Source organism: Rattus rattus, chromosome 1, assembly GCF_011064425.1.
Source record: "Rattus rattus isolate New Zealand chromosome 1, Rrattus_CSIRO_v1, whole genome shotgun sequence".
Classification (NCBI taxonomy): Eukaryota; Metazoa; Chordata; class Mammalia; order Rodentia; family Muridae; genus Rattus; species Rattus rattus.
In genome coordinates, this window is record NC_046154.1 from 180,860,479 (window position 1) to 180,872,728 (window position 12,250).

The 12,250-nt window shown below is 36.0% G+C and overlaps 1 protein-coding gene across 1 annotated transcript; it reads right to left on the reverse strand.

Annotated features, from left to right (window-relative positions):
• Positions 1 to 2,070: 2,070 nt before the first annotated feature.
• Positions 2,071 to 12,043, reverse strand: Nts (neurotensin). Its single transcript, XM_032890788.1, has 4 exons — positions 11,812 to 12,043; positions 9,650 to 9,711; positions 5,978 to 6,202; positions 2,071 to 2,832 (listed from the first exon to the last, which is right to left on the reverse strand). Exons 1-4 carry the CDS (start codon positions 11,879 to 11,881, stop codon positions 2,680 to 2,682), a joined length of 510 nt encoding a protein of 169 aa, XP_032746679.1. The 5' UTR covers positions 11,882 to 12,043; the 3' UTR covers positions 2,071 to 2,679.
• Positions 12,044 to 12,250: the final 207 nt, after the last annotated feature.

Genomic DNA, 12,250 nt, shown 5'->3' on the forward strand with positions numbered 1-12,250 from the left:
CCTCTCTTGTTATTGATATCCTATTTGCTGAGAAGACATTTTTCCTTACCTTTTCCACTTCCTTAAGATCACATGATCAATTTTATATGGCTCCATCTCTGCATTCTACTGTTTAATTGATTTATTAATCCACACTTTTATTCAAAACTACACTCCCTTGGTTAATATAGCATTAAGATAAGCCTTGAAATAGGATGGTGTCAGAACTCTATGATAATTAGTTTGGTGGCTTTTTCTTAGTCTGAATCTTCTATCTTTAAATATAAATTCTGTGCTCAATTTGCGAATGATCATTAACTCACTGAGAGATTTGGAGATTACATTGAGCTTGTAACTCAAGTTTGGGAAGATGGACATCTTGGTAATGAGTCCTAAATTCCTTAAGTTTGATAGATACACTTCATGTATTTACTTCTCATAACTTTCATCAGAGTATTTATCTTATATTTGAAATAACATGTAGTTTTAAAAATAAACAGAAAAATTGTATGGAAGTGGTTAGAATATGCATCTCCCTTCTTCACTCTACATTACAGAGTGTTAATTGTTGAAAACAGGAGATGATACTGAGTTTTAAAGATAAACTTGCTGATGAAATATGACTTTTGGTGACTAGTAAAATAAATAAGAAGGTATACTAGGAGAAAATTGTGATCTCTACTAATGATAGTATAGTAATATATCAAGAAATTTTATCATGGAAAAATTAGGTCCACTGCAAGTAATAACAGTTGAATGTAGTGCGTTCTTAATGTGTTCCACCATGTTCCTATGTGTTATGTAATATGTTATAATATGTACATAATCAAACCATTTCACCCTTCCACAAACAGTGCTAATATTCCTTTTTATAGTTAAGGAAATAAAAGGGTCATACAGTTGCCCATGCTTGCTATTAAGCAAATGGAGTAAATTCTGGACATTCCGAATTTGAGAACACACTCTTAATCTCCATGACAGGCTTTGCTCTCTTGGTTGGTTCTTTGGACATTTCTAAATACACAGATTCATGATGTGTATGTCCCATGCTGCAGCTATATATTCAGATGCTAAAAACTGGTCTCTAAGATGTGTTTGCTCTCAACACAGAGAATTCTCACATACAGCCTAGTGACACTATGTAAACACTGCTCCCCAAGTTTACGTTAATTAGTTAATAAAAATTTAGGCCGTTATTAGGCAATAGGGAGAGAAAGGCATAACTTGAGGATTGAGTGAGTCTCAGAAGAGACTAAGAGGAAGGAGAAATGCGAGGAAAGAAGGAGGAAACCCTCAGGAGAGCAAATGGATCATGAACATGTAGCCCGGAGAAACAGTAAGTAACAAGGGACATATGGCTGGATATAAGTTAGAACAGCTAAAAACCTGTCCAGTCTAGGCTTACCACTTGTAAATAAATACTGGGATGCTGTGTCTTTTATACTAGATAGATATATAATTTCTTCTACGAGGTGGGTGGAGGAGTGTTACAAGGATAGGCAAGAGGAGTGGGGAGGACTGGGAAGTGAGTGTGATGGAGGTTCATGATGGGAACTTCCCAAATACTCAAAACAAATATTATGCAAAAAGTAGATGTACGGACTCTCTGAAGATGGTGAAATAGTAGAAGTAGTAGTGAAAAATCAGAGCTAGGTGATGAAAACTCTGCATCTGTTAGCTTCTTGCAAACATCTTTCAGATGTATTAAGCTTGGAGAAAGATAATCTCATCAAATGTAGCATGTTCCCGATGACTTTAGAATGGGCTCTGGATTCATTTTTCATGGATGAAAATGAATAGACTGCAGTTCTGTAAGAGAACATCTTTCTGGACTCATAAGGGAGGTAATTTAGAGAGTCACAGATAACAAGATGCAAATGCTTATCGCCCCATAACTATGATTTTAAAAGATAGGATGAATTACCAGATGCACAGCATTTACCTTAAGTATGCCTTCCCAATAAAAAAAATCATTCAATCACAAATCCCTAAGTGATATTAAAATGCATGTATGATATTACAGCTTAAAAGTATAAAAGAGGAGGAAATTAAAAAGAATTCTGATAGAATAAGTAAATTTGCAATAAAGCATTAGATTATGATGATTGTTGACTTTTATTAGCTATCAGTTCATTTGACAGGCAAAATATCCACGTAAAGATACACTGAGATCAGCATAAAGAATGATGTTTCATTAACAAGTCTTCCAGATGGGTCTTTATATGATAGTAACTTTCCTTTGTACTGAGAGATGAGCTAGCAGTTTATGGAAAGTGTGTATATTTTGTTCAGTTAATAATAAAGCCATCAAATAATCAAAATGGTGCCATTGTTCTACTTTGGGTTAATGGTGTGTGCTCAATTTTGTTATAATCTCTTATAATGTCCCATAAAGTGCTAAATGCCATGACCCATTACATATCTTGCAAAATCACAGAACATTCTACATATGATAAAATTATTATCTGTCCCAATGATACAGAACACATCATGCTCGAGATCTACATTTATTTGAAAACATTACATCCAGTTTACATGAATGCAGGAAAATCCCATCCAAGAAAGCACAATTGTGGAAAAGGTAAAATAATCAAGTTCTGGCATACATTTATACACACATATAATTATATATCTAGATAAGCATCATGTGTATCTAGATAACAGGTAAAGGATGTCAATCACATGTCAAGAATTAACTTCTCAGTAGTAGTAGGAGGCCCTCTTGAGTATGTAGGGCCTTCTGGGTTTATTCTCATAGAGCTGCCGTTTCAGAATATAAGGGATTTTTCTCTTTATCACTTCTTCCTTCTCAGTTTTCTCATTGCCACGATCGAGGATATCCTCCTGAATTATCTAAAACCGAGAAAACACAAAAGCAAGTTAGATGCGTAAAATATATTTGAGATATTTTTCTACAAACTCCTTGATTGATTTTAGGCACAATGTACCTGTAAGATCAGAGAAACTTTTTCTTTTTGTCACTTGACAGATATTTATCAATGACTGACAAGGAATAAGATTATAATCTTTCTGTATTATATATGTCCTTCCCCAGATCACCAGCCTACCTCTTTTCAGAAAAGTATTCATATTTTCCAACTGAGGAACCACACCAGAGACAATATCAAATTAGTTTTGAGATTTTGAATACATGATGGGAACCCAAAATAATATGAAAAACATCATAGTAGTGTAGTTTTGAATCTGCCATGCCATTTGAATAAGAGGGTTAAAAAGATTTTATGTTGAGCTGTATCAATTACTGACATGACTTGAAAGTCATTGTAGTAAGTTGCCTAAACAAAGAAAGAATTGCCTGTTTCAAGTATCTCAGATGCTGTAGAGATCAACAAATGTGGAAACTGTGTTTAAATAGCTAAGTTTTCTTCAGGTTATTTCTGTCTCCTAAACTTTGTGGGCACAATAACAAATACTGATATTTCCACATCCTATCTCCAAATATTTTATTTCAACCAACGGATATTCAGTTTCAGGCAAGGCAAAACAGCTACTGTCAGGCAATGTAGGTTTTGAAATCTTTTCTTTGTTAAAAATCCATAGTCTGTAATTACTTGTACTGTGCTCAGAATGATACCACCATTTTATTTGTAAATGATTCAATGGTTAAAATAACAAGAGATCTAGTCTTATGTCCAATTGACTTATCTGCTAATTAGTTTATTGAGGGGGTCTTTCTTGTCTGGATAAATAAGGTATAATTGACATTTCCCTCTGCTAAGATTTTAATTTTCGTGTTTTATTGAGCTAAATAGTGTTTTAAGTACTGTACCATTTAGCTGGAATTAAAATTAAAGGCTGAAGAGTATGACAAGTAAATCTGAGCTAGCCTTTTGGCTTTTCATCTGGAAAACATCAGTTTGTTTACCGACTAGCATAAACAGCAGCAGTTCTGCTGGCATTTTCCTCCTTCCACAGGGTATCTCTGTGGCAGCCTCTCACAGGCTTGTTACATTAAGAGGGAGGGGCGCCATCAGACCTGCAATGTTGCTAGAAGACCACAGTGTAAAGCATGAAGCAAACCTCTCAGAACTTGATCCGAAAAATAATGCTTTTCCAATTGGAAAAGTGGAGTAGCATCCCATGTTTCATTTTAGGAACAATTCAGTTATCTTCCTCATTTCTTTTCTTCTTTCGAATCAAATTTTGATACTTCTCCCCAAAGCTCTAATTTTCAGTGAAATTTTTAGTGAAATATCCATCAAGACAATAAAAATTAAAGTGCCGATCGAGAATGTTACTTTGATAAATCATATTGCTAAAAATTTCAGCTTTCCCCCTTTAAAGATAGGCCAACCAGAAACAATAGTGCACACGTGTGATATTAGAACCTGAGAGGCAAGGGCAAAAGCATTGTTACAAGTTTGAGACCACTCTGGGCTACACGGTATGTCTTAGGCCAGCCAGGACAACAAAGCTACAAGACCTTGTCTCAAAAAAACCAAAAACCAAACCAAACCAAAACAAAAACCCAAAATATAAATAAATATTCTAACTATACATCTACAACATATTTAAAGCTATTCCTTTAATGATTTCTTACTTGCTTATTTCATCAGTAAAGAAGTAGGTTTTTAAATTAGATCTAATTCCTATCATACATACATACATACATACATACATACATACATACATACATACATTCATATACACACACCCACACACAGAGACATATCACATTATTTTAAAAATTAAGATCAGGGTTGGGGATTTAGCTCAGTGGTGGAGCGCTTGCCTAGCAAGCACAAGGCCCTGGGTTCGGTCCCCAGCTCCAAATAAAAAAGAAGAAAAAAAAATTAAGAAATATTTTACTTGCCCAATAATCAATTACAAAAGCAGAAAAACTATTCAAGTGCACTTGCTAATCTCTGAGTTGCAACTAAAACTCTTCGATCTTTCAAACTTTTGTATTGTGCTTGTTATAGATAAGTACAAAGGATTTTTGATTTTAGCAAAACAGTTGAAGTAGCCTTACATTTCTTAATGCATGTCCCTATTACCAATATAGAAAAAACTGTCTCAGTATATCATCTGTTTACATATATGATTCACATGTTCCTTTAAGACATATTACTCTTTTAACAGTGAAGACAGAAGGGTTTGTTAATCTCCAAATGTTTGGAGGACACTTTTAAGTTAAAAAGAGGTGTTAAATGGGCAGTCTCTGGATGGCCTTCCCTTCAGTCTCTGCTCCAAACGTTGTCTCCGAATTTCCTCCTATGAATATTTTTGTTCCAGCCTGTATACATACAGCCACCAAACCCAGACACTATTGCTGATGCCAAGAAGTACATGCTGACAGGAGCCTGATATAGCTGTCTCCTGAGAGGCTCTACCAGAGCATGACAAATACAGAGGCAGAGACTTGCAGCCAACCATTGAACTGAGAACAGGGTCCCCATTGGAGGAGTTAGAAAAAAGATTGAAGGAGCTGAAGGGGTTTGCAACCCCATAAGAACAATACCAACCAACCAGAGCTCCCAGGGACTAACCCACCATCCAAAGACTACACATGGACAGACCCATGGCTCCAGCTGCATATGTAGCAGAGGATGGTCTTGTTGGGCACCAATGGGAGAAGAAGCCCTTGGTCCTGCCAAGGCTGGACCCCTCCCCCCTGCCCAGTGTAGGAGAGTGTCAGGGCAGGGAGGTAGGAAGCAGTGGGTGGATGGGTGGGAGAACACCCTCACAGAAGAGGGGAGGTGGGATAAGGGATTTATGGACAGGAACCGGGAAATGAGATAACATTTGAAATGTAAATAAATAAAAAATCCAATAAAAAAATAAAAATAAAAATTGTAATAATAACCACCAAATTCTTATCATTTAAAAGAAGAGGCATTGATTCAAAAACAGGGCTTAGCACTTTCTAGTGTTTTTTAGTCTCCCTACTGTGATCTCATTAGGGCATAGGTTGAATACAGAGGAGAGCCCAGTAGTGCGATGATGCAGTCATGCCCTCCTTCGGGTTCTCCCATACCTCCCAGTGTTGAAAGGCCCTGCTGCGGCAGATCTTCTGGAGCTGGAATACGGTCAGCAGCGCTTCCAAGCTAAAGTCATCCAGGACAAGGGGAAGTTTCCTTTTCGCAACAAGGTCGTCATCACGCATTTCTCCCGCTTCCTCCGCTGCGCTGTTCAGGTTATTGATCAGGCTGCAAACGTTGAGCAAGGTCATTTTCCAAGAGGGAGGACTTCCTTTGCTGATCTGAAAATTTAAAAACCGAAAAGATATTGCAGTGAGAGTTTGTATGATGAATATGCAACATGCTTTGTCTGTGTCAAATCATCGGTATTTTAATTTCTATCCGCAATACAACTGTGGATGGGTGAACCTTTTTTTATTATACCCCTAACTCACAGATATTCAAATCTATGAGTACAAGGATATTCACTCTGTTTTCAAAAGGCTCGTAATCCTTTCTACTGCATGTTCTTTAGAGATTTTCTATTTCAGTGTTTCCTAAGACTAGTTCCTTAGAACACTGGTTCTGCCCTCAACTACGTTTTGAATATATTTTAAACTGAAATGGAACTACATCACTTCCTCTCTCCTCTTCCTCCATTCTCACGGAGGTTCCCTCCTTCAAAGCCCTTCCAAGTCTTCCCACACTCTTAGGTTCATGGCCTCTTTTGGTTTGTTTATTATTGTTGGAAGCATACATGTACGTGTGTGCATGTGTGCACAAATGCAAGTAAATGCAACTTGCTCTGTTTGTGGTGTTTATAAAGTATATATACAGACTTCCGCTATTTTAAATTGAAATTCTACTGTCAGCTACAAAAGCAGGGAAGGAAGTTAAATTTTTAATTAAATATCCTGAGACTTTACATGCAAATACTCAATGGCATTATATGTAAATTAGTAGGAAAAAGAAGAGCAGAGAAGAAGAGAGAAGAGAGGGGAGAAGAGGAGAGGAGAAGAGAAAGGAGAAGAAGAATATGATGTGCTTCCTAGACACATTTGAACACAGAAAGTAGGGGGAGGACAAAAAGTTAAGGCAACTGACTCCATCACATCTATTTTTGTCTAACTGTCAAAATGTCATCATGGCCCCTGTCCTGCCAGGAAATAAAACTGGAGTAGAGAATTACAAAGGAGGCACACATTTAATAATACATTTGAGGAAAGTTTAATGTCTAAGTAAAGGATTCTTAGCATAAGCCTTGTCAAGTGTGTTTCCTTATTAAACGTGACATAAGAGATATGGTAAAAACTCACTACTTGTGACTCACTGAACTCAGATACACTGAGCAGGTGGTTAATTGAAGAATTTCAACAACTTAACGAGAATCAACATGAGAGTTTGTAACATATTCTGTATTCCAGTTACTTATTCAAAAGCGTGCACTGAACTAGCATATACCAGGGTTTGTGTTTGATTACAAAAATAACATGCTAAACCAGGACTACTTCCTCATGACCCTATATTCCAATGCCAGTGATGATAATTTAAAAAATGTATTGTAAGAACAACGAACAAATTGTCCTGTGTTTGTCTTTGTTTTTCCATTCTATTTGAATTTTGCTGGAGCTTCTTTTTTTCTTGATATTTTTAGTAATAATATTTCAATGTCTAAACCACATTATCCTAAAAACAGAACTTCTTTGCACAGAATCAAATAGTATTCTCATTAAAAATTTAAATGTACTCATTAGGTTAAAGTAGACATATATTTAGAGTTCTCACATAGTTCTATAAACATACAAAAATTATGGTTGAATAACAGAAATTAATGATAAACAATTTTATAGAAAAACATGAAATTCATTTTTTATTTTTATCCTAGCAGCAAATTGCAGTGGTTTTCTACCTGGATATGTTCTTGTTGAAGAAGTGTCTTAGGTAACTAAGTTGAAATGAGTCAATGCAATGTAAGTACTTCCTCTTGGATTGTTTTAGACTGATTGAATCACACCATGGCACAAAATTGTCTTCGGTGGAAAAAAATGGCATCATTTTAGATACTGAATTTATTTTTCTTACATTTGCTTGCTCAGAGAGGGGAACCCATATTCTCCCATATTCTAAGAATGGTAGACCTTGCAAAACTTTGTCATGTTTTCAGGATTATTTAGAGCATGTATGTGTCAACATGTACATTTACAATTTCAAAAACAAAACCTATTGTAAGACACCAAGGGCTTCATAGCTAAGCTAAGCTAATATTGATGGATTACACCCATCTTCCTACCTTGGAGATGAAAAGATTGCAGTCTGATCGAATATTAAATAAAGAAGCTTATAATTATACCAGTACATTTCTTATTAATATTAACTAAATTCATCGAGCAGACTTATAAAGAGGCTATTTTGATACGATATTTACAAAATAATACATTATTCAATTGCTTTTAGTAGGTCTTAACCATCACTGAATTGATGTGGTCTTAGATTGTCCCAGACTGTCACTTAAGAACCAAGACAGAACACACATCTTCACTGGTTCTAACGTGGCAACATCCTGTGCTCTCAAGCACACACAGAGTGAATCTTTCCTTTCTGCTTAGTATCAAACACAATAAAATCGCCCTTGTGTACTAGAGATTTGTTTTGCCTATGATATGGTTATTCAATTACAAAAGCGCTTTGTGTGGAAGAACTGATTTAGAACATTGCTTCAGAGTTTAGGGCAGTTGTCCTGATCACTTTGCATCGCAATTGTTAAACCCCAGCCTTGTTAGAACTGTGCTTAATTCCCCATGTGCCAAGAGGTGGGTTCACCTCAAAAAAGCCCTCATCTACTCAAAGGAAACTCGTATTCTAACCATCCTTTATGACGCACAGTGATTTGCTAAGTGCCAATCCATTGATTTCACATGTAATGTGATATGGGCTAACACCTCTTCACGGTTTGTTTTATTCCTAGGCAAACACTGGTAACTAGGAAAAGTGCTCTCAGGGTTGCAGACTTTTGCTCAGAATACAGAACTTTACTGAACTCATTGGCGAAATATTAAAAATATGCTGCTAATGCTTTTGAAAGGGCAAAAAATGTAAACCCTCTCATAGGAAGTGGAGTTTATAATAACCTGTGAGAGAACCATAGATGTATAGATTCTCAGCTCCAAGTTTCGCACTTAAAATAAAAAAGCCAAGGTCAGTCTTGTTGACGAAGATTGACTAGATAAGAAATGAAGGCTTTAGGACTGCATGTCAAGGCTAATGTTTGCCTGTCCATAGCTTTCTTCTGCACCTTATTTCCCTCCCATGTGGCTGTGTTTTTCGGAAATGGATTTTATTTTCCACAATCAACCAGAACACATAACAACTACAATTGGGTTTCGCTTATTTATTTAACTTCATGCCATATACCTTTCATCATACCAGTGTAATAACGATGAAAACCATTTACTTTAAGTATGATTACATATCTTCATTCCATTATCTGTGGCTGTTTACTTAAAATTGAAAAATACAAGCTGACAGTCCTATAGACATTTTGTCTCTCATATCAACACATGGTTGGTATGAGAAACAGAAAAAGAAGCAGAAAAAGAAAAATCTCTCGAAAGGAAAATGTCTCCCAAAGACCTTTAAGGCTTTGAGGTAGGTAACTATACCTATTCTGATTGATGTTAGAAAATAATACGAAGTTTACAGAGGATATTCATACATCCTTCTACTTTGGGTTAAAGGAAGAAAAACGTTACCTTCGATGCATGCATATTTGTCAGGAGATCTGCCTCCAGGGCTCTCACATCTTCTTCTGAATCTGAATAAAATCAAAACCACATGCTTACTATGTAATCACACATCACATAATCATATTGTAACCGCCATATTTCAAATTGTTTTAAAGGTCTTTGAAGCCTATTGTCTTCTGTGCATAATTTCTTCAAAGTGATATTCAGAGAAAACCATGTCACAGCCTAATTTTAGGCTGACAGCTACAATAATAGAATCACTTCTGAGAAAATAAGCCCACCTTAATTGGCTAAGCAAAGTTTTTATGATTTAGAATCATCTATTCACTGGGTCTCAGTAAAACATTTAATTATATTGTACAATGTAGACCTTATCAAAAGACCTGTGCTTTGTTACTCTTACCAGCAATAGCCCACACATACAGAATATGTATGTAATAAAGAACGTAATAAAATATGAATACGAGTGTTGTTTTTTATTTCATGGCAAACCCGCAGTGAATTGCTTGTTGGTAGTCTTAGAATAAAAATGATACCGATCTTCACTTCACTACAAATGTCATTTTGTAAAATTCTCTTGGAAAGAATCACACAAGAGGTTTGAATTGTGTGCTTTCAATTTTGCATGAGCCAGGGAGGAAGAAGCTTAAGCAAAGGCAGAGCTCCCATCGACACATGCTAAATCTACTGAAAACAGATCCTTGATTAATGTCAGAACACATTTTCCCAGATTTCTGTTATGTGTCTTGTTTAGAGAAGCAAAAACTTAGAAACGCTAAGGTATTGTAGAGCATTTAATATCCATTAGCCTTCTGTGATAAAAGGAGGCAGAGCTTAAAATTGCCCCATTATTTACTACGTGGTCTTTAAAACACAAGATCCCACCTGAGTACCTGTAAGAATTGAGCTATTCTAGGGACACTTTTGCTCCATTCGTTTGCTGTTTGATTTTCAGAATGAATGTTAAAAATTAATCTTGTTAATCGCTGTTAAGAATGTGTGCATGTCACAGAAATGGGTTTCGAGAGCTAATATACAGTTTTTAATCAATAAGCTAATTTTAGAATCTATAATTAGAACTATATTTCTGTAACTACTTGATAAAATTATAGTTATGGGAAAGCTCCATTGGCTTATAAAATATTTACAGGCTCTCATACTAATAAGATCACCCAAAACAAATCACAGTCTGATAACTTCTGATAGCTATCTTTGTATTTAAAAAAAATCTTAGCTTGAACTAACACTTCAGAGTCCTGGTTATTAAGAACAATACTTACAAATATAAGTTAAGTGATTTTACTTCATTTGTCTTTAAGATTTTCCACTGTTAGGTGTTTGCTCAATTATTTCCAATTATTAATTAAAATACATTGCCATCATCAAAATATTTTATATTACTCTTAAATTTATTTTATTTTTAAGAAGACGTAATTCATCTGATAACAATACATTTCTTCTTCTTAACTATTATATACAGAACACTGTAAAGCTAAATTTATCATAAATAGAAGTATACCAATTTTATGGTTATAGTTTGTGCCAACTTAGATTACATTCAAAAAAGCAGCAGCTATATGAGCATCACGACTGTCAGAATGAAATTCTTTAAAATGTACATTCTCAAAGGACTTGGGACACTTTTTGCTGCATTAGAAACACTTTTATTTACTGGTATTTATTTCACATGTTCTAACACACATGTAGAGTTGAAAATAATTTGAGGAAAATCACAAAGGTAAGTGAGAGAAGCCACCACCTAAGGCAATGAAAAAAGATGAGAATAGAAAATCATGAATGAGATCATTTCATGTGAGCCTGCTGAAAAGCTCTGCCTCTATTCTAGTTTTCATCCTTGTTTTATTACTCTTATTGATTTTTCCCTCTAGTAGTTATATTCCAAAGGAAAATAGTTTGCCTTTCCTTGAAACATCATGAACTGCTTTACAGACTTTTAAAAGAAAAAAAAATAGTTTCAGTTCTTATAATCAGAACGGGAGAGAAATACGATAATCACAGTTTCTTTCACTAAGAGAGAGAGAGAGAAGAGAGAGAGAGAGAGAGGAGAAAGAGAGAGAGAGAGAGAGAGAGACTCCTCCTGGATTCATTTACCTGAGTAGCAACAGACTGTAAGAGAAATCACTCACTTCAGAGAGGTGCAAGCTTACCTGAGCACAGACTCCAGGAGCTGAAAGCCAGGAGAGTCAGGCACACCAGCTGAAGGTTCATTCCTATCATCTTCTCTCAGCCTTCTGACAAGCAGGTCCACACAGACACGGAAGGAGCTCTCTTGGTGCTTCCTCTTGCCTTCAGCTGGCTTTGAAAGTGAGTGAACTGTGAGAGATGCTCTGGCCATGCCCTATATATACGTGAGCAGGAGGGTGATGTCATGACTGTACAGGATGTGCTCTGCCTTCATCTCCATCCCCCCTCCTTTCCCTTTGTCCCTCATCTCATCCCCCACCCATGAACCTTGATTGAAAGTGACGATCTTCCCTAATTGCAGCTGTTGCTCAGTTTCTGACTCACGGAAAGAGTTGTTCAAAAGCACTGCAGTGTACAGCATAGGAAGAGGCACCCCGGTACCTTTTATCTCTAATCCTCTAT

Bases quoted from the DNA above. Each gene is read 5' to 3' on its own strand.
- Nts (XM_032890788.1), bottom strand. From the start codon at position 11,881: ATGATAGGAATGAACCTTCAGCTGGTGTGCCTGACTCTCCTGGCTTTC. The intron at 9,712-11,811 runs GTAAGCTTGCAC...GATTTTATTCAG, and splicing joins CTCCTGGAGTCTGTGCTCAG to ATTCAGAAGAAGATGTGAGA. The intron at 2,833-5,977 runs GTATGGGAGAAC...TCTCGGTTTTAG, and splicing joins GGGCCTTTCAACACTGGGAG to ATAATTCAGGAGGATATCCT.